The sequence below is a fragment of the Poeciliopsis prolifica genome, unplaced genomic scaffold, assembly GCF_027474105.1.
Source record: "Poeciliopsis prolifica strain line A6 unplaced genomic scaffold, Auburn_PproV2 SCAFFOLD096, whole genome shotgun sequence".
Taxonomy (NCBI): Eukaryota; Metazoa; Chordata; class Actinopteri; order Cyprinodontiformes; family Poeciliidae; genus Poeciliopsis; species Poeciliopsis prolifica.
The window spans coordinates 690,430-712,133 of NW_026562471.1; the positions used below are offsets into that span (position 1 = coordinate 690,430).

Genomic DNA, 21,704 nt, shown 5'->3' on the forward strand with positions numbered 1-21,704 from the left:
TCTCTAACTGACCGCAACTCGCCTACAACAACCCACATTTTGAATGGAGCCTGTGGGGTTTATAAAAGCTGTCAAACCACTTCCTGAAGCAGTCACATGGTACAGCGGGGCAGTGAGGCTTCGGATGTCATCGTTTTTGGCTCCTCCCCTAAATGAAGCAAGCCTCGATACACGCTTTACGGAAACGTCCCTTCCTTTACTCGACACACGCTTCGAAGCCTCGGCACATCCCGTAACATCACTACCCTCAGGTGTTTCTTTGTGATGCCTTGAATTTAAGCCCTGTGAAGCCCGAGTTCCTGGCTTTCTGGATTTTCTCCTCGTGATGATGTGGATTGTTACTCACTGGTTGCCCAAGTCTGTTTTCGCCTCTGCAGATGATTCATTAACAGTTCCTGGATTCTCAGATGGCAGTCAGATCGCTCCTCAGTCCTCCTCAGCTGAACTTACCTGTCCACCCTCTGGTGCAGCCTCTACCATCTACCACCAAAGAAATCTCTCCATTTGAACCTCATACTGAAACCTGGATCATCACAAGGACCCCTACAAAGAGACCATAACTCCAGAGACCACAGTAACTTTCCCCCCTGACAGAAGTTCATATCAAGTAAGAACAGTCCATTTTTCCCTGAAGGTCCATTGTCCCGTAAACCTCAAACTCACCATCTCTCTCACTGTTTTTCAAAGTGCAGACGACCCCAGTTGCCATCCACAAGGACAAGAACCACACAATCCATCATTACTGTAGTAAACTTTATTTGATTATCTGTTCTTCTGATTGTGTTCTGTATGTGGATAAAAAGACTCTCTAACTGACCGCAACTCGCCTACAACAACCCACATTTTGAATGGAGCCTGTGGGGTTTATAAAAGCTGTCAAACCACTTCCTGAAGCAGTCACATGGTACAGCGGGGCAGCGAGGCTTCGGATGTCATCGTTTTCGGCTCCTCCCCTAAATGAAGCAAGCCTCGATACGCGCTTTACGGAAACGTCCCTTCCTTTACTCGACACACGCTTCGAAGCCTCGGCACATCCCGTAACATCACTACCCTCAGGTGTAGGGTAGTTTGAAGAAAGTATCTTATTTGAAGAAAGTATCTTAAAAGGAGCAATAGCCATCAAGAATTTATGATAGTGGACAAGTTAGGTTTTTTTTGTTGTTTTTTTACATCTCTGTGGAAGAAAAGTGTTTTAAGATCAAACCAAAACATCTAATTTTGAAGAAATTAGATGCCTTCACTTTGTATCCTTTGTATTACCTTTCGACCAATCAATCAGTGGAAACTACAGATTATTCTGTTTCTTTTGCAGCTCTTCTGAATTCCTGCATTAACTTATTCACTTAAAGTGTCTTGTATAAAAGTTGGATATATTTCCATTGCACAATAAAATGTTAATGTAGTAGTGATAATTTATTTTATCACTGTGGTCTTAACACACACACACACACACAAAAAAAAACACCAGAGGAAATGGGAAAGTATTGTGGGAAGAAGATGAGTTCTAGATGAGAGGAAACTGTGCGACTAACATGATTTAAACTCATTATGTGCTCTAGCAGTTGTCATTTTGTGGGTATATCACAATACTTCGTGTTCCAGATGGAAGAGATCTTATAAAGCAGTAAATACTACAGTTTAAGGCTTTCCTTTTCAGAAAAAAAAGATAAAAATTGAATATTTGAATTTTCATATTTTTATTTTTATTTTTAATATTTTTATTTCTCATCTTCACTTGGTCATCCTGGTTTACATTCCAAACTTGTCTGCTTTTCTGAGAAAATGTGTTTTCTGTGTCATGGTACAGAGTATACAAAAGCTTGTAGTTGAATGGAGAACAGGTAGACTAGGATCTACCTCTTTGATGAGGGCCATGAAGCGCGCTCCAAAGCGCCAAGGCTTGTGACGGTTGCACTGTAATGAACTGACAGTGATCTGCTGAGACTGCTGCACAGCCACGGCCACCACATGCACGGCGTCGTACATCAGCGCGGCATCCGTCTACAAACCAAGACAAGGGGGAAACAGAAGGTCATCACCACAGAGTATAGCTTTAAGCAGATGAGTAAGGCAGCTGGCATGAAATCTGTGCACAGACAAGAAAATGTTACTATCTTCATATATAAATCAAAGACTTTACTTCTACACTCACACAGCCTTTACAGCTTTAGCATGGAGAAGGTCACAAATCTATGTTGCAATGATGGTCTTACACTAATAATTTAATTGAATGTTTTTCAGCACAGTAAGGACTTTGTTAGAAGAAGAAAACACGCAAGTAGTGTGCAGCACAGTTTTACAAGTTTTCACTCATTTCTCAGTATTTTCTTACAATCAGTCAGATATTTTTGTAATCATTTAGTTATTTTTAGTAAATATCCCAAAGCCTTATTTTTTTTGTATCAAACAGTTCCAGTACTATGCTAGTGACAGTGTTTCTCTTTAAAACGTCTCTTTATCCTAATTTTACTGTTTGACATTGTTTGTTAAGAAATTAGCTGAATAAATGTCCTTCAGTCATCTGTAATTTTCTTTCGAACCTTACAATTGTAGATCACTTTGTGTTGATGTTTCCCATTGAATCCCATTGAAATGTATTCATGTTTGTAGTTGTAATTTTTTAATAATTACAGTTAAATTTGCATTTGCTAATATTTAACACTTCTCAACAAATAAGTAATTCCCGCTTGAGGATGAATAAAGTATGTTCTGGCAAAACAATAATAATTAACATTATTCACTCTTTTGGTGCTATTGGGTCCTGCTACACTTTTTAAAAATTTTGTTCACCGTTTGTAATATTCTGCACTTCTATTTCCAGAGGCATGAAAAGTTATTTGGCTTTATCATGTTCAACATCTGGATGTCTGGCTTCTAACTAGATTACTCTGGCTTTCTCCCACATTCCACAAATCTGTGTGACAGGTTAATAGGTTGTTTCAAATTGCCATTAGTTAGGAATGTGTGTGTGCATTGTTGTTTGCCCTATATATCTCTGTGTTGTCATGTGATGGACTGTGACCTAAATGCCTCTCGCCAACTGAATGCTATAGATATAGAGATAGGCAACAGCCTATGCATGTTAATTAATTTATGAATGTATTAAGTTCAGATTTCTTATAAATTTAAGGTGATAGATACACTTTGCTGTCAGAAATTCTCCTAGTGCAGCAAACCTACAATGATAGTGCTGTAAAAGGATTTTTTTTTCACTTGGTGACCAATCAGTGTATGTGGTCTGTATGAAGACTAATGAGGGTTCACATTCTGGTATGTTAGATAGATATTTGTCCATGAAGGTAAGTCCAAGAGTATGTTTTCAGCAACTAAGTTTGCTTAACTCACTTTTGGTTATATTTCATGTTTCAGGAGCATGGCTGCAAGAAATCAGTGTTGGACTAACACATTTTCTCAAAGTCAATAACTGTGTGTGAACAGCATTATTTATTGTAACACAGAAAAATGCTCCCCTGTGCAGCTTTATATTCAAAGATACAAACACTTCCCAGCCTCTCTGTGTGTTGCCAGAATTCATCTGTGTTGGTACATTTATGTTAAAGCCTTGACAGTTAACAGTCGGCCCAAACCGACCTATCAGAGAACTGCCAGTCATTCATGCTTCATGAAAGAAGCCTATAATTTTACAGATCCTCATAAATAAATAAATAAATACATAAAAAAATCAAATTAGTGTTTGTCTCGCTTGATTGAAAAGCAATCAACACAGCTCTCCACAGATGTTGCATTTAAATTGTGCCTCAGGGTGTCGGAGAAAGCATTGTCCTTTCGGGAGGAAACAAGTTCAAACCATCAGTTCTTCTCAATTGGAGCCCTGAATCTAAGACAGTCTAAGGTCTGAGAACCAGTAAGGCTGTTTGTATGTGTCCACAGGGCTTGTGTGAAAACTTTGCATTATTCAACCAGACATGCGACAGTGTGTGACAGCATGAATAGAAAGGAGTGATAATAATTATTGCTAAAATATGTTGAAGTATTTTCCTCTGGTGTTAAATAAAACACAATATAGTTGAATATACGGCCTGAAACTAATATGCTGTATTCCTACAATCATAATAGTTTTAACCAGCAGCAGAACAATATATATTGCCCATACTGACAGACTTGAATATGGCCTTCCAACAAACCAAAATCTTTTGCTGAAAATAGAAAAAAAAAATAATAATCAGAAAATACCATGTTGAAGTAATAATACAGGAACTGAACATACCAGGCAAGAGTGTCCTAATCTTGGATAGAATGCACATACACATGTTGTCTGAGCTACACTGTGTTACAACATACCCTGGACACATCCCAAACCTCCAATATGAGCTCTTTCAAACACTTATCACTTATTTAGCAGTTAGAATATTTTCAAATGTTTCAAATGTCATGACATAATTACTCCAATAATAGTCTATAAGCCAGAGGCCAACATCCATCTCAGATACATTTCAGGGTGGCAAAGACTATGCATATTTATTGAGAAAGGTTATATGACTCTAGTTAATATTTTGGTATAATAGTTGCCAAAATGGTTGCTGAGTCATATCAGCTCATGAAGTTAACAAGCCCTGTGGACAAACTCCGTTTTTTGAAATTGGTGTACATCTGAATTAGGCTCATGCTATAAGGTATGTAATATGGGGTTTGGTATCATCTTAAAGGGGACACTCTTGGCTTTCACTTAAACCAGGTTTTGAGTCTGTCTGACCAACACAGAGGTCACTAGAGCTCATTACACCAAACATAATACACATTTTTTCCAACCTCTTGACTAAACTGGATAACATTTTCTATCCCAGAGGTATTCAGGGACATCAGGGATACAGTCATTAATGACTAATGTACACAAAACATTTTAAGGATTCAGAAAATGTACAATAGACCTGTACTGTCTGTCTATGGGAGGTGACTGAGCTGTAATTTGAAGTCACAGACTTGGGCTATAACTTTAATGGGTTATTTGGTGTGTGTATGGGTTTGGGTGTTTCGGCTGTCTCTCATGTCTAGCTTTTTGTTTTAGAAAGGTTCATCAGAAATATTATAAATTTACATTAGATAAACTTTAGGATGCTGTACACAGGCCTACTATGTATCATGTATTGTGAGTTTTTCCATCCTGGGCTACCATTATGTAGCCATGATGACCACAAAGAAACATCATGGTAGGGTCTGTGGGAGCAGACCAGCCTCACTAAATGACAAATTCTGAAGTAAAAGTAAAACACAATGATTATTTCCAGGTGCTTAAGCTATTATTGACAGCATAATTCAGATTATTATGTTTCCTTCAGTAGTTAAATTTGTGTAAATATTGTTCATTGTCATAATTATACAAAAATGCCACTGCTCCATCTATGTTAAAAGAAACTGTAGCTTTGTTCCATCAAGCCACATCCTAAATGGTGAGGACAGTTTCTGCTATCATCCCTCAGATTCTGGCTGACATGATGGCAGGCTGCCTCACAGTGCTGAGGCCCAGAGCGGACACAGTGCTCTCATGTTAACAGCTATCCATTCTTTGTGCAGTAAAGCACACGGACTCTCTTTTTATTAGCTGTGTGACACCCTGTCAGTCTTTCACAGAGTGATACTGGAAACAGGAGAAGTTAGCAGTTTTAGATTTTTTTTTAAAGATTTTATTAGAGAGTGTTCAGACTAGAAAGAACATTATGAGAGAGGAGGAAGACATGCAGAAAGGGTCATCAGGCGGGAAATGAACCCATGATATCTGTCCCCATACAGGTCAGACTTTTCCCATGGACCACGCCCAGCGATTTCAGCTTAAGTTCTCTACACACAGCTGGAACTGTGTTTGTTTCTATCGTGTTTTCGGGAGATTTTTATAAATCGGCATTTCTTCTAAAGGTTTTCTTGTGAACAGAGGCAAAGTTAGAAAAGTATCTCATGAATTAAATATTCTCTTAATTAAAGTCAGCAGGCAAATGTATTCAGTGGTGTGAGGAGTGGAGCTAGGCACACTTATGCTGGAGGAGTTTTGGCAGCAAAGGTTTCTATTCCTTTCTGCTTCTCCCCAGTGTAAGTCTCATAAGCACCCGTCAGGCAGACTTGCAAATGATTCAGCAGCACCGGCACTTCACTCTATAAACATCTCATTAAAATCAATTATGTCACTCCTGAATGAAATTAAAGCTAAATGCTTTAAAAGCTGTTTTTCCCTTGTGTCAGTCAATATGAGCATTATCCCTGACACTCTATTTTTCCACCTTATTCTCTCACTTGCTGTCTTCATCACATGCAAGCACACACATTCTCACTATATGAGTGATTTATTTAATCTCTTTAGCTCTGTTTGATTTCACCACTTATGAATTGTTGAAATGCCCAGGTCTTATTTGGCAACTGCAGAGGTACCCCTGCCCCCAACTCACTATTCCTCACCAACCAGCTTCTCATCATTACCATGGAAACAAAGTGGCAAGAAATAGCTTTCAGCCATAGTGGGGATGGGGTTATCAGATCCTAAGGCTCCTTGATTTTTGTTCTCAGCACATAGTAGCTCCCTGGACTGACAAAGAAATAAGCTTGAACTGATAAAATATCAAAGACATGGAATTAAACTGACTAGCAAGATCTTCTAATTATATGCAAACAAAACAAGACTTTTCCAACTGCAACATAGTGAGCAATAATGAAAATGGATCATGAATGATTAGAATACGTTGATGTTCTCTGAAAGTAGAACGATCATAACATTTTATGTTCTTCTACAGTTACACCAGTTTCCTTGTTTTCCTTCAGCTTATAAAATAAGTTTTATTTTAAAAAGTTAAAGGGCTTTGAAACAAATTAAGTTTAAAAGGAGGTGTTTCAACTGATTACATTTTACATCATGTAATGAGATGCAAGAATAGTTAGGCTTTAAGATATATTGCGTATTCAGGTCTTGCATAATATTTTGAAAAATATATAACTACCGTAATTAAATAACTAATTACTTTTGAAAATTTATTAGTAAAGTAACTGGATTACCTTTTTGGAGGAGTAATCAGTGACTGTCTATTTGAACATGACAAAGTGTTTAATGTCCTTCTATAGTCTCACCAGAAACCAGATTTCATTCTAAATCAGGCATGTTCAATTAAAACTCAGTGAAGTTACTCAAATTTCCTCCTAGCACAAGGTCTGGACAAAAGTCCAATATTGGTATTTTATGATACCAACTGCCTACTAGTATGTTCACTGTCAACAATCAGCACTTTATAAACTATTCATCTTACTATATAAAAGTAGTCCCAGGCAAATAAATTTAAGACATCACTATCTAGGAATTAACATCTCAAGAACACAATGACAGATTGAGGAGCACATAGAGAACAATGGACTGAAACTGAAGATGGGCTAATAGCAGTTCTTCTTCAGGCCAAGGATGAACAGTGGAAACCAGTGGCTTATGCATCCAGAGCCAAGACAAAGGCTGAATGCGGACATACTCAGATAGAAAAAGAATGCTTGGGGCTGGCTTATGGACTCGAAAGGTTTCAGCTATGTGTATGGTCTTTCATCTTTTACAGTAGGAACAGATCATCCAGAATCAAAAAGAATCTGAATATGATGCTGAGGATTCAGAGGCTGATAATGAAGATGTGGAGGACTACACTGATCTATACTCCAGGGAAACACCTGATTCTTTGTGAGTTCAACTGAAGAGAATATTCAGTGTCATGCCAATGTGCTGTCCACTGTGTTGCCTGTATTTAAGCAAATAGAGGTGACAGCAAAGGATACAGAGTTACAGTTGATCACACAGAACATGGATGGCCAAAAGGTTCATGATCACAGTTTTTCAACTGACCGAAGAGATGTGGAAGGACTGTTATTGAAAAACAACAGAATTGTGATAAGACACAGGACATTCTGCATTGGATTTATGTGGATCAGCTAGGCTTTTAAAATGTAAAAGAAGAGCTAGAGAATCCGTTTTCTGGCTTGAACTTAATAAGGATATTCAAAATGCTAATAAGCAAACATGAAACATGTCAGAAAAATAGAAACAACCAGAGCAAAGAACCTGAGATGTTGTTCTTATAGCCATGAGTGTTAACATTTAATTTTTACTACCAAAAAATTAAATGCCACAATATGATACATTTTATTATTGACAAAGCCCCCAATTTTATTTCTATTTCAAGAAACAAACAAACAAAAAAACTATTTTATAGGGGTGAGGGTCCTGTCAGTGAAGGGCCCTTGGAATTGTCCTATATGGCACCCCGGTCATGAGACTTTAAGACCGATAGTCTTATAGTCATGTGAAAGTCATGTCTCCAAGTCTACAGTCATGACTATAAGGATTATACGACATAGTAATGACTTTAAGACAAAATTTGTTCTTTTGGTCTCATAACCAAAAGAACAAAATCCAACATACTGAAATGAGCTTTGTCTGTCGGACGATTGGACTCAGCCTTGGAGATGCTGTGAGAAGCTCTGTCATCAAGAGTAAAGTACAGCTCCTTCAGCTGATCTTACTGCAACAAAAGGTATGTTTTTTGCAGTGAGAGGATCCCTTCAATTTGCTTCTAATCACCTCTTCCTACCTAGCTGTTAGCTGACAAGTGAACCTTCTAATCTAAATAGATTTCTTTCATAAGAGGTATTTGTATCACTACTGCCCTTTAATTATTATTCAGTGGGCAGGAAGAAAAGCTGAAATAGAAATGGATGATATACAAGATAATATAATGGATAATATAACGAATCAGATTATATCCATTCATTGACTTGCAGTATTCATTCTTTGATAAACATGGAGCAACAGTAGACAATCATTTACATTTTGTCTTTAACTTATGGAGAAGAAAAACTCTCCAAAACAGGAAGAAACCTCCAGCAGAACCTGAGCCTGGCTCAGTACGAGTGGCCATCTGCCATGACTGACTGGGCACCCAAAAATTGTGTGATCAGAGTAGTACTTCAACATGTTAAGTAGAAGTAGATTAAGCTTTAAAAAATTAAGTGCAAAAAGTATTTGTTAAAAAGTAAAGTACTTAAGTACTGAGTAATTGTCCCCAACACATGATTTAATATTTTTAAATTCATGTCAGACAGCCAAAAGTACATTCTGGCATTTTAAAACTAATACCAAAATATTTACACAAATTAGTTCTAGACCAACCATGGTGAATGGTGTAGTTAATGTGTTCTCATGGTGGAACTTAAAAAAAGAATGAAGTAAAAATGACAATATCTCATTATTTAACACATAAGAGTAAAGAGCCTCTTGAGTCAGTGTGACCAACTGTAACTCTGTGTCCTAGAACCGCCTATGGGCTGCAAGTCTGTGTCTGACCCTTTGGTTAGCATGTCTTTCTTCCTTCTTATAGCTTGATAGGAAGTCAGGTTATCCAAATTAATAGAATAGTCATGAAATATTATTGATCACCAAACACTGTAAAAAGATAAACATTTATGTACACAGAAAGCCCTAAGAAACTTTTTCAATGCAAGACAAATAAATGATTTCTCTTAACATTTACTTACTATTAATTTAATAGTATGATTTATTATTTAAAGGGTCATTTATATTATTTTTGGCTAACACTATCATGAAAAACATGTACCATTCAAACTCAACATATGACCATAAACCATAATAGTCCTCTAAAAGCACAACAGGGAACTTATTCACAGAAAAATATTCTTTATCATGTCGGCCTCAAGACAAGCTGATATCTGGTCAACGTTCCTCTCCCAATCCATTCTGCCTGATATCGTACAACTCACTGTGGGCAGATGCATTTTTTCTTAAATTGCCTGTGTTCATCCACACTGATGAATAGAATGCGTCTAGAATCTGCATCTTCCCACTCACGTCTGTACTTTTGCAAGAGTTCTTGCTTCTAAGAACATTGGAGTATCGGTTAGAGGACATTTTTTTAAAATCCAGGTTGATAGCAGCTTACCACTGCTGCATAGTGTCGGTCTCCAGGCAACAGTGACAACAGCTTTGGTCCATAGCACCCTGAGGGCGTCCTGTGTAGTTCCCGCCATGATAATTTAGTTGAGCATAGTATTTCCTCTTTTATTTTGGTCATTATTGATACATTTTGTGCTGCTATGTGTGTGATAGGTGTGTGTGTATCAGACATTTATAGAAATATGGAACAAATGGTGTCCTGTATCGGGTCAATACGGGACACAATATTTAACAACCAAATGTGGGACAATTCCATATTTTACAGGATGTGTGGCAACCCTATTTAGGATCCTGCTCAGAGTGCACATACTGCTAATTATTTCATCTGCAATGCGCAACAGCCTCAGTATCTTCTTGTTTTAGCATGTAAGAAAACTTGACCAATGGCTGTTAGCCTCTGTACTAGCCTTCTTTATGCATGCACTCAGCATACTACCGCCACTTTCTGATTGGATGAGAATATGACATTTATACAATATAATTAAAATTTCTGAACAATATTATCCACGTTTGTACAATAGAACTATCAGGTTATAATATGATAGTGCTCAAAAATTTATTTTCCTCTGTGACAACAAAACACTGCTTTTATTTACTTTCAAATAATTGTTTTGAAGATACAATGAAGTGATGTGTGTGTGAATAGAGAAGAGTACTGCTGTAGCTAAATGTGTATCCTGAAAAACTAAACTAAACTGTGACATGATCAGAAGGCAATAATAGAAATCAGGAGCCACAAAGAGCAATTTAATACATTTTATTTGCTGTATCAATAAATGTTCCTTAAATTATTGGAACATTGATGGAGAACAAGACACTAACAGAAGATCTCAAAAACTAGTCATAATTCATAAATAGGACTATTTCATGATTCAAACACACAAGATACAATGAAAAGCATGTCAAATAGTACAAAGTCTTTTTCAGTTAATGTTATTCTATTTGGGTGCTTTTGCTGGAATTGTGGAATACCGCTATGCACTACGCACATTTTGTCAAAACTGTGGAAGGAATATTGCACGTGATGAATGTCAAAACAGAAGGAATATACCAAAAGGGTTTGATGCAAGTCCCTCCCTACAGTTTTTCATGGGGACAGACATTGATTTATTTTGGTGATCTTTCACAAAGTAAGACATGAGGGCAACAGCAGTCATCCAGAGTGAAGTGCCATTTTTATGGTTTATCTTAAAGCAGCAAAGGATGGAAGTTGGTAGTCACACAGAAAGCACTTGTCACGGTGCTCTGGCTTTTTTGATTGAAACATAAATACCTTGAGAGATGCAGGCACACTTGGGAGTAAGTCAGGGGAAGCGGCTATAGAAGTAATGTAGGAGGTGTAGGAGTGGAGTGGGAGGGAGATTTCACACTCAAACGGTGCCCTAAAGCTTCTCAGTATCCTTCTTTCACTGTTCAGTGGCTTTTCAAGCTCCACCTCTGTGGTTCTTGAAGGGATTAAAAATTGAGCATGTTGTGTGGTCTTTTGGAATCTTTCAGTGGCCTTAGTCATGATGAGGTCACTCACTGCCATCAGCTAGTTTTGCTATTCTCAGCTCTATAAACACAAGCTGTTCTGATACATTATACATTATTTTATTCAGATCATACTTACATATTCTCCTGTGTCTCAGATGATTGAAAAGCAAACAAGTACTATCCATTTTTCTCTGTTCAAATACAGATATGTAGAAAAAAACCAAAATCTTTAATCAACTGGATAAAAACAAGCAAAAATATATACAGGGCAATATTCAGTAATATATTTCTAAATGAGGAATCAATGTGTTGTCTGCCTATTTTCTTTCGAATTGTTACTCATACCATGGAAACGTTTTACTAACATAGTATTATTATTGTACTGCAAAAATCTCTGAAATGCCTTTAGAGACTGCTTATGGTAAAGGAATGAACATTCAATTCTCTATCAACTTCAGTTCTGGTCGACATCCCTGTGGTCAGAATTGCATGCTCCTACAAGACTTGTGACATCTATGGGATTGTGTTTGATAAAACAATATATTTCAGTGACCTTTTATTGCAGCTGGCCTAAAGCTGCAATAAATAATCATGCTATCTAATAAGCATCTTAATATGCCCCACCTATCTATGCAAAATAGAAGTGCTCACTATCACAGATTTAGACAACTTTGTGAACAATATTTGAGAGACATTATTTTGTGTATGTAGACAATGTTTTGCATGCAAAGATAATGCTCAAAAATCAGGAAAAACCTATTCCGTCTGAATGACCTCATGACCCCATATCGTGCTCACACTATTGTTTGAAGAAACAGCGGTCATTTGGTGTTTTTCATTGGAAAATCTGTCACAGTAATTTGTTGGTCACTTTAGAAGAGAAATATTTGGAATATATGTGGAGTGTGAATTTTCTCAACCCAAGTGTAAAAATCCAAAGATAAACCTTCCCAATAACAAACCTCTCACCTTGGTATAAATATATTATGTGCACTGCAACAATACAATATTGTGATTAAGGTGTGACTGGAGTTTAAATATTTCTGTTGAAGTTGAGTTAGTTTTATTCTAACTAACTAGTTGTGCTCTATTTGTGTATTATCCTTTAGTTTTTGTCGCTCTCTTCTTGTCTCTTAACTGAATCTGGTAAATTTGTATTGCGCTCTGTCTACTCTATGGATATAACACTATTCTGGCCCTTGCATTCCTGTGCTATTCTGCTTAATTAAAATCTTGCTTCATATGGCTTTCTTTGTAAATGGATTTCTCCCTTCAAGTGGAAAAATTAGTACATATGTCTACATTCTTATTTTTATTGACATTTCTGTTTTATTTCCTTTGCAAGTATGAATGTATGCAGTTTTCTAAGCACATATAGTGCAAGAAACAGGTGCATTTGAAAGGTCAGATAATGTAGGTGAAAATCACAGTGTGCTAGGAAAGTTCAAAGTAGGGCTCTATGCATCAAGTTGTTGTTAAGTGTATAAGAATTGTACTAACTGTACTTCAGGGCTCTTCCCTTCTCTGCTGGTCTGTCTTCCAGTGACAATCTTTGAACGCTTCAGGACTTCGAAATAAAACATTTAAAGACAACAATCAATCTTTCTCATTTCTCAACAGTACCCTTTCCTAAAGATTTCCATAGCAATTTGACGTCCCTGGGTGGGCCGGCGAGCCACGCGGCCCGTGAAGTGGGGCGTGGATATATACAACACCAGTGATGCCATAATTACTTTGAAAAGTAACAGATTACTGACTGCTTGATTTAGAAAGTAACCAAGTCATATTAAAAATAACTTTTTTAGTTACTTTCAGAAGCTGCAAACAACAACGCTCCATCACCTGTGGATTTTACATCAATCTTTGCCAATACTTAATTGCAGGTTATTTTTATAATGGTAACATCAACAATGTGTCTCCGTTTATAAGGTTGAATGAAAGAGAAGATTGTTTAATGGTTACAACAGTATAAAAAAAACGTTAGTAATTTGTGTGTGTTTTTGTGTGGTCCACTGTTGTTTGGAAAACTCTAAGAATGATTTTAAAGCCTCCATCCTGCCCCCAGCCTCCAGGTTGTGTGTCACGGCCCTGTGTTTGGTGTCAGAGCGCAGCGCACAGATCTCCTCCTGCCGCTCCACAACTCAGATGTCCTGCTGCACAGATTAGTGACACTTATATTAGTATTAGTCATTATAATGGCGTTTAGTTGCACAACTTTACAAACTCTTTCATTCGTGGCTTTTTTCATGTTTATTCCGCTGTTCAGATTAATCTCCATGTTTGCAATTAGCTTAACGTCATTCACAGTCACATTAAGTCAGGGGTGCCCAAAGTGAGTCCGGTAGGGCCAGCATCCTGCACGTTTTAGTTCTCTCCTTTCAGCATGTCAGTATTCATCTTATGTCTCTAATGATGGCTCTATTGAGCCATCATTTGATCCAGGTGTGTTAAACCAAGGCGAGAACTAAAACATGTAAGATGCTGGTCCTCCAGGACCCACTTTGGGCCCCTCTGCATTAAGTTAACATATTAACTTGACATTAACAAAGACACAGTGGGATGGCTCATCCGGGAAACAATTGATTAAAACTAACTGGATGTCAGACATATTCTTGGGTTTATTATGAGTCTGCTTATTTCCAACCCAAAAGAGTAACTTCACGTTCAAACACAAGCCCAAAAAGGCGCAACTTGCGACTCATTAAATTTGCAAGCAACTTTCAAAAAAACGAGCTCAAAGCCGCTTATAATAACCGGACTTGGCAACATAAACTCAAAATAGTTCTTGTTTTTAGACCAACAAAATGTGCATCTCCCTCCATTGTTTACAAAAATAAAAATAAAAAAAAATTAAAAAATATATTTTTTAAATATTTGTTAAAGTTGTCACCATGTGGTGACAGTTTGTCATGAGACTGTGGAAACAATTTCCTCCACCTGAACTACTATTACTGACTAAAGTAATGCAACATTTCAGCCAAAACAACCAATCAGAACTAGTAGGAGGGTCTTAGTGCTATAAATCATCTTCATTCACTCACTGCTAAATGTGCTAATGATGGAGAAACAACTGATCATTACAGGAAAAATGTTTATCAGCTGTCATTGGTAGCTATGCTAACTGAGCATTCACAACAGGCTATGCTAGCTGCAGCATAGGGATGAGCAGCACCACAAGAGATTGTGATTGACAGCACTAAAACTCTCCTGTCTCTGATTAGTTGTTTCTAGATAGTACTGACAGAAAACAGGAAATAGATTTTTCACAGAATCATTCAAGCCATACTGCCACAATATTATGGCAGTTTTAATAAATATGTAAAAAAATTAAAATGATAAAAGTTGCATACTGCAGCTTTAATTTCACTTAGGAGAGGACGGGTCAGGAGGGACGGGGGTTAGAGCTGCTGCTGACTGACTTCTGTTGTCAAGTGGTAAAAGGTACAGGGACACATTAAATATATGAATATCTTAGTAATGTCTTTCCTTGACTGATTAAATGTTAGTGAAATGGAGGCAAACAGACTGTAGCTAAGCTAACTATGATGAATGGTTGATAATCTCATACAGTCTTCCCACCTGTTGGAGAAAAACTGGGTTACAAATTGACACTTTTACCTTTTTCTCTCTCTGTCTATTATTTAAAAACCTAACTATTATTTTTCGTAGCAGCATAGTAACAGCCACAGTCGTTCTTGTCTTCCATTGACTGCTGCTGAACACATCACCATCAAGCGCCTTTGGAATTGTCAAACACTTCCCCTTATCAGGCCTGTCTGCTTTCCATTCAGAGTCTACGTGGAGATGCATTGATTGCTTGTCGCAGTACCATTTGAATCGTTTGGAGGTTTGACGCGTTGAGCGCGACCAACACGTTCCAACGTATTGGACGCTCCACACAGACTTTGAATGTAAACTACACGTGCCTGACGCTCAAAAAGCATTTAGTCTGAACACACCATCAGCCTCCAGTAGCAGCAGGAGGAACTGTCCTACTGAAACAGGTGAAGGTCCAAAGTGTAAAAAATAGCTCAGGTACGTCATGCCTTCCCTGGCTCACAACTACATCCAGTCATCGAGTAAAAGTTTTGACCAGGTTTGGCTGTCAGAGAGGAAATACTCACCCTGACTATCTGAGCTTGGTAAGAAAATAAACTTGATAATTACACAGAAAGATAGTTAATAAAAATTAAGAAAATTGAGACGGATAAAAAAGATAGATATGAAAGATAAATATATACAGTATGTAGAGAATGAATAGAGAACATTGTCAAGTTCTTCTTCCTTAGAAATGTTTCGTCAAATATATAAATATATTCAAGATGTTCAAGTACTTCTTAAATAACTACTAAATGCATTTTGTTTGCAATAATGGTCTTTACATTGAATACAGTAGTCAACTATTCTGCATGCAGATCAAAAAGAAAGCAGCAGTGCACTGATTGCAATTTTCTGGCCAATCACCAATCTTTAAAAAACCAGACTTGCTGATTTTTTTATTTATGTGTGTGCAAAATAAAGTCACTAACTTGGAGTAACTGTTGTAAACCCTGCAGATGGAGAGTTGACCTTGTGGGCGGGACTGTCTATTAGCTCTTTAGAAACAGGAAAAAAGGCAAACAGTGGCTGATTACTGTATAGCCCACACATTGGCTCAGGGACCCACACCCTCCTGAATTCGGTCTTGTGTCGAACGTACAACAATACTGTGACCAAAATCTGCAATATAGTGATCCAACATTCATGTATGAGCCTATTCTTCTGAATGGCTCTTTACTATGAATGATGGTGATGAATAATACTACTATGCTATTATTGGTAGTATGAATAATACTATTCATACTATTATTCTTCTGTGAATAGTAGTAAAGAGCCGGTTCTCAGTTAGAATCATTCTTTGTTTTTGTAATGCACTGTGGACACTGCAGTAGTTATTAGTATTCTATTTTATGAAAATATATATTTATTTGATCATCAAATAAGCCTTCAATTTAAGACTGGTGGAGTTACAGAGTATGTGTCTGTTTGTCCTGAACTTTTGTAGAAGCAGTTTGTTTTCCATACATCTACAGTCTTGTGTTTGCATTACTGCTTATATGTTTTTGTTTATGACATTATCATCATATGATTCCTCAGTTAATTGACACTTTTCAGTTCATACCTGTCTGTGTGGGCTTCATTTCCACATTTTGTTGTTTATATTTTCTCCCCATCTGCCTGGACTACACTTTATTCACTATAGTTCAATTTGGTGAGGTTGGTCTGTCAGTCATATACTTTTCTTTATGAACCTGTTGCACATGGGACATGAAAAATTATACTGAAGTACATGAACAATTTATGGAATTTATTTTCTAAATACCAGTGGGCCTCCTGCAATAGACTCCAGAGCAATGCTCATTTTTATTTGCTCTTTTCATAGTTTAAATTTGTCACTTAGGTGCCAGGAGATCTATAAAGATGTTACAGTCGGTTACTTTTACATCATTGAATCCTTGTTTAGTTAATGTTTTGTTCACAAGTTCTTTTTAAAAGCTGAACATTACACAGATGAAGACAGACATTTTATACTTCTTCTCCTTATTCTACCAACAGTGCACATTTCTCCACTTCCTCTGGGCTTTACTGCACACATTCAGTGAGTCCTGCACTGTTCATGAATGCATAGAGGCAGCAGCCTTTAGACATGATGGACAACTAGCAATCATTAATCTCAATTCTAATTAAAAGGTTCTCTAATTACATTCAGAGGAAGTGGATATTGGTTAGTGTGATGAAATGCAGTTTTGACTTTGAAAGAAAGACTCATCCTGATGAAATACCTCTCCAACATTGAAGGAAAAACCCTTTCTGAATGTCAGCCCCAGAGACACACTTTCAATAAATCTGTTTTTAAACACTGCAATAAAACAGTGTGCGTGTGTGTGTGCATGGGGGAGGGGAGGTATTTCAACAAGAGCACATCATTTTACCTTTTCATATTGACTGGGATATTTACCTGGTTTTTGTTATTTATTTTACTAATCTTTTTTTTTTTTTTGGCAAAAACTGCTTCTGTACATGTACACATGCAGGTTTGAACTACATTGCTGAAACACATCAAGGCACTGACAGAAAATTCCTACTCAAAACAATTTTTTCAACATATCCCCCAAGAAGGATATTGAATTGTCCTACCCTTAGGAAGTCATAGGAAGAGAATTAAATTTGTGCATTGAAACTTTTGTCATTGTTTCCATTGAATCGGGTGCTTGTTTTAAGTCACCATTAATGGACAAAATGCTCAAGGATAATAACATATTCAAACAGTTTCACAATGCTGGATCAGAAGTAACAGTTCAATACTAACAATTCAGTAGTGAAACTGTACCTACTGTATGTAAATCCTGGCAGAAGACCAAATATGGTGAGGGCTGCAGTCATGCATTGGACGAATTGGAATATTTATTGATCCACTAAATCTAAATGAGTGTGCAGAGAATGAGAGAGCTAATCCTCTTTGAAACATGGATTGATTATTTGTGGTAAAAATCCTCAAAGTACAAATTTTAATGAAAATAGATTATCATAAAATATATCAATACTCATGAAAGGATTGCGAAGCTGATCTAAAGTCTGATTGACAGGCCTGAGTTAATCAGTTTTCTGTTTCTATTTGTTGATGGTTTGGTTCAATAGATCCCAATTGTTGCCATTTTTGCAGCCATGCTTTAAATCCAATAAGTGCTTGCCTTTTGTATCATGATGCTTGTCCCAATACAAGGCTCACACACAGCTTTGCTCTGTGTGCTAATGGCTCGTAGCAATCATCTGCTTGTCATCTCTATCACTCTCATTGGAAGCCAGCAGTCATCTTCAGGACTCATTTCCTAGCATCATTTTAGGGGCATGTACACTGATAGGATGTGGGGAGATACATATCATCATTACAACGAAAAGTCAACCCAAGTAATGATTTCTTTTTACACAGTCAATTTCCTCTCCCATCGAGGTGCATTACTGTGACAATTCCACAGAGTAAATGGTGAAGCTCTATTATTCTAGTCCTCCATTTCTGATGTAAGTTTCTGTTTCTTCCTTGACTCAATCTCTAATTCTTTCCAACTGATTTTTATTTCAACAAAGCTTTATGTGTAGGAAAGTGATGGTCACAAAATAACAATTGAGAGAAAAAGTGGTTGCCGTGGGAGAGATCTTTGAGGGGGGATAAAAGATTTTTATAAATCGAAAGAACCATCTGGAGTCTTAGCCTCGGGTAGAGTTACGAAAATCAACAAGAGCCTGGAGGCAGTCCGCCCTGCTCATATTTCACAGTTTGCTCTGATGCTTCTGAAATGTTTTATGTTTGCTTTTCAAGCTTATAGGATGTAGAGGCTTAGACTAATACTGGCTTTCAAAGTGTCATCTCTGTATTATGTTTTGCATGTAAGGCTGCCAAAAGCTCCTATCATGACTGGATCTCTTCTTGCAGCTAAATTTAATATGGCCTACTAGAAAAAATGAAACTCATTGTGACAGAATACACTTTTCTTGTTTTGTCCTAGTGTGAAAGTCCACATTTGAAGATGAAAAATCTTTTTTTATACTGAGCATATTTCTCCATGTTGCAACACCCATGACTTAAACATTATGGGAAAATTGTAAGGGATATGAGGGGCACCATAGAAAGGGGTAAGAAAAAAAATTCAGGATCTCATTCATGCATCAGAAAGAAAAACTGCACCAATAGACACTGCTTGGTAGCTAGAGCTGGTGGGAGACGCTCCTCTTTTAAGAAGCTGCAGATAGCACTAATAGTGAATGCGTTAGCATTTGCATTAAATCCACAGCAGCAACCTGTTCCATCTGGTGTACCTGTAGTTGGAGTTACTGAGCTTATCCTAATTATATATGTAGCATCTACCTCAAAATGGTGGCAACTGATCATCAAGATTACAACTGTCCTGATGGAAACCACCTGTTAGTACTCTCTGTCGATGAATATGGAACAAGTTCCATCTTAACAAATACACTTAATTTTAAAGTTATAAAATTAAATTAATAAATAAAAAGCTTCTTTAATTTCTGAGGTCAACCAACAAGCAATAACAATACACAGAATCCTTTCTGCTTGTTATCTAAAAGCACTCTGGGAAAATCTGGTGATATTTCATTCATTTCAGCGATATTGACTCCAAACATCCATTCACTGCTGCTGCACCTCATTTGCTGTTAAAGCTCATTCAGGTAATGCTATAGTGGTAATTTTACCTTTAAACTTTGATTAATGGTCTTTGATGTGGATAGTTATGGAGAAAATGAAAGTGAGCTGCCATGCTCAATGGGTTTTTCAAGTTTATTTGTTTTCAAAAGTAATTATTTTCCCTTATTTTACATAACAAAAAGGCAAACTAAAGCTCATCGCCAAATGTTCTTTTCACTGGATGTGTAAAAAGGATTTCTAGTAGTTGCAGCTAGTGCAGCAGCCTGGGATATTAATACCATCAGAAAAAGACAGACAAAGATAGCACAATACAAAAATTAGTTCTCAAACAGAAAACTGTCACATCCAATCTGTACAAGTATGAAAAGCAGCTGACCTGTATGCTTTTACAATTTTTTTTTTGTGTGTGGTGTTTGTGCACTTCCTCACATCTGACAGTAACATTTGCCATCTTTGTGAGCATCACAGTAAGACTGTGGGAGGATTAAGAGACAGAGTCCATTGAAAATTTACCCAGTGCGCATCCCAGTGGGTCTCAATGCCCCATGTCCACTCCTGACCATCAGGCTAAGTAAGTAGGATGTTAAACCCAGACCAGGTCCAGACAATTTATGTTTTTGTACCTACATTTTTAACAATATCTTCCTTTGCACTCTCAGCCACGCTGCTTCCCGCTTGCTCTGTTTGATGCCAGCCAATTATATCATCAACAAGAATCACTAGAGTTAGCCAGAAGACTTCACATCTCTATTGTAGACCAAATCCCATATCATCCTAGTGGCTACAATGACTGTGAACCCATAGAAATGAAAAAAACAAAAAACAAAACATACATACAATCCTTTGCTCAAGCCTTTTTGACATGGGAAACCAGAAGTCCTGGAAGCCTGAAATGTCACTGAGTTAAAAGATATTTATAAAGCTTAGAATTAAACTAACTAAATTATTTTAACCTGTCAGGAAGAAGCTGCAGCAAGGTGCAGTGGTTAACAAAGGCAACAGACCTGAATTTGTCGGTCAGCCTCTGTTCCTTTGCCACATGTCACCCTCCTTCCTGTTAGATTACTCTCCTTTTAGATAATTGTCAAATAGTGCCAAAAACATGCTGAATAAAACAAGACGCTCTGGCCTAGCAGACAGAACAGGCATGGTTGACAGTCCTAAGAACTCCTGGCTCTGACTGAGAGGTGGAAGAGGAGCTCCATTTTTTTCATAGATTATCTATCTCGTGCTGCACTGTCACAACATATTGAGAGTTTTAACAAATACCTACAACAAGACAAATAATGCACCAAATGTATTTACATTATTTTTGCCTGATTTTTAAACTTATATTCTGAAACATTAAGGTGTGAAAAAAAGAAACAAATCAGAAGGAATTGGTAAAGTGAATGTATTGATTTTGTTTTCTTTACAAAAAAAAAAATTATAAAGATTTAATGGGTAAGAAGAGGAAACATACTGTTTGGTTTTGTGTTACATCCAGCAATACTTCATACTCATACACAGACTGGATTAAAGCAAGCGATCAACTTTTGGTAAATAAAAAAGTTGCAGATGATCAGTTTGTTTTCAAAAGTAATTATTTTCCCTTATTTTACATAACAAAAAGGCAAACTAAAGCTCATTGCCGAATGTTCTTTTCACTGGATGTGCAAAAAGGATGTGTAACTTGTGTCATTGCGTTCACAAGTTACACATCAGCTATTTAATCATGGTACAAAGAGTTCTCAATTCTGAATGTGAGTCTATTTTTACTCAACCTTCTGAACAGCTTTTATTTCTAAAGCCTGATAGTGTGCAGGTGGAGTCATGCAAAGTGTCTGGCCTGAATTTGTCAGTGAAACTCTGAGGCAGTGTGCTGACACATCATGTGGGATGAGAAGTGAACACTGGATGGAAATGAGAGGAGAGCGTTAGGGCATCCAGACTGAGCCTGGCTGGTAAGAACAGATTTTAATCAGAGAGGCTGGTAGCAACAGCATTGCAGCCCCTGAGGGCCCAGGCTTCACATCACATTATAGAACTAGCCCAAAGAGAGGCACCAGAATGGCCGCGCCTGAAATAACAGATAACCCTGCC

The 21,704-nt window shown here is 37.3% G+C and overlaps 1 protein-coding gene across 3 annotated transcripts in view; it reads right to left on the minus strand.

The window, feature by feature from the left end:
• grik2 (glutamate receptor, ionotropic, kainate 2) overlaps positions 1-21,704 on the minus strand; it is a 303,200-nt gene that overhangs the window by 107,669 nt on the left and 173,827 nt on the right. For all 3 annotated transcript variants that reach the window (XM_055023183.1, XM_055023180.1, XM_055023182.1), the window contains exon 8: positions 1,858-2,001. In XM_055023183.1, coding sequence (XP_054879158.1) covers positions 1,858-2,001 — 144 coding nt within the window. The remainder of the gene's footprint in view (positions 1-1,857; positions 2,002-21,704) is intronic.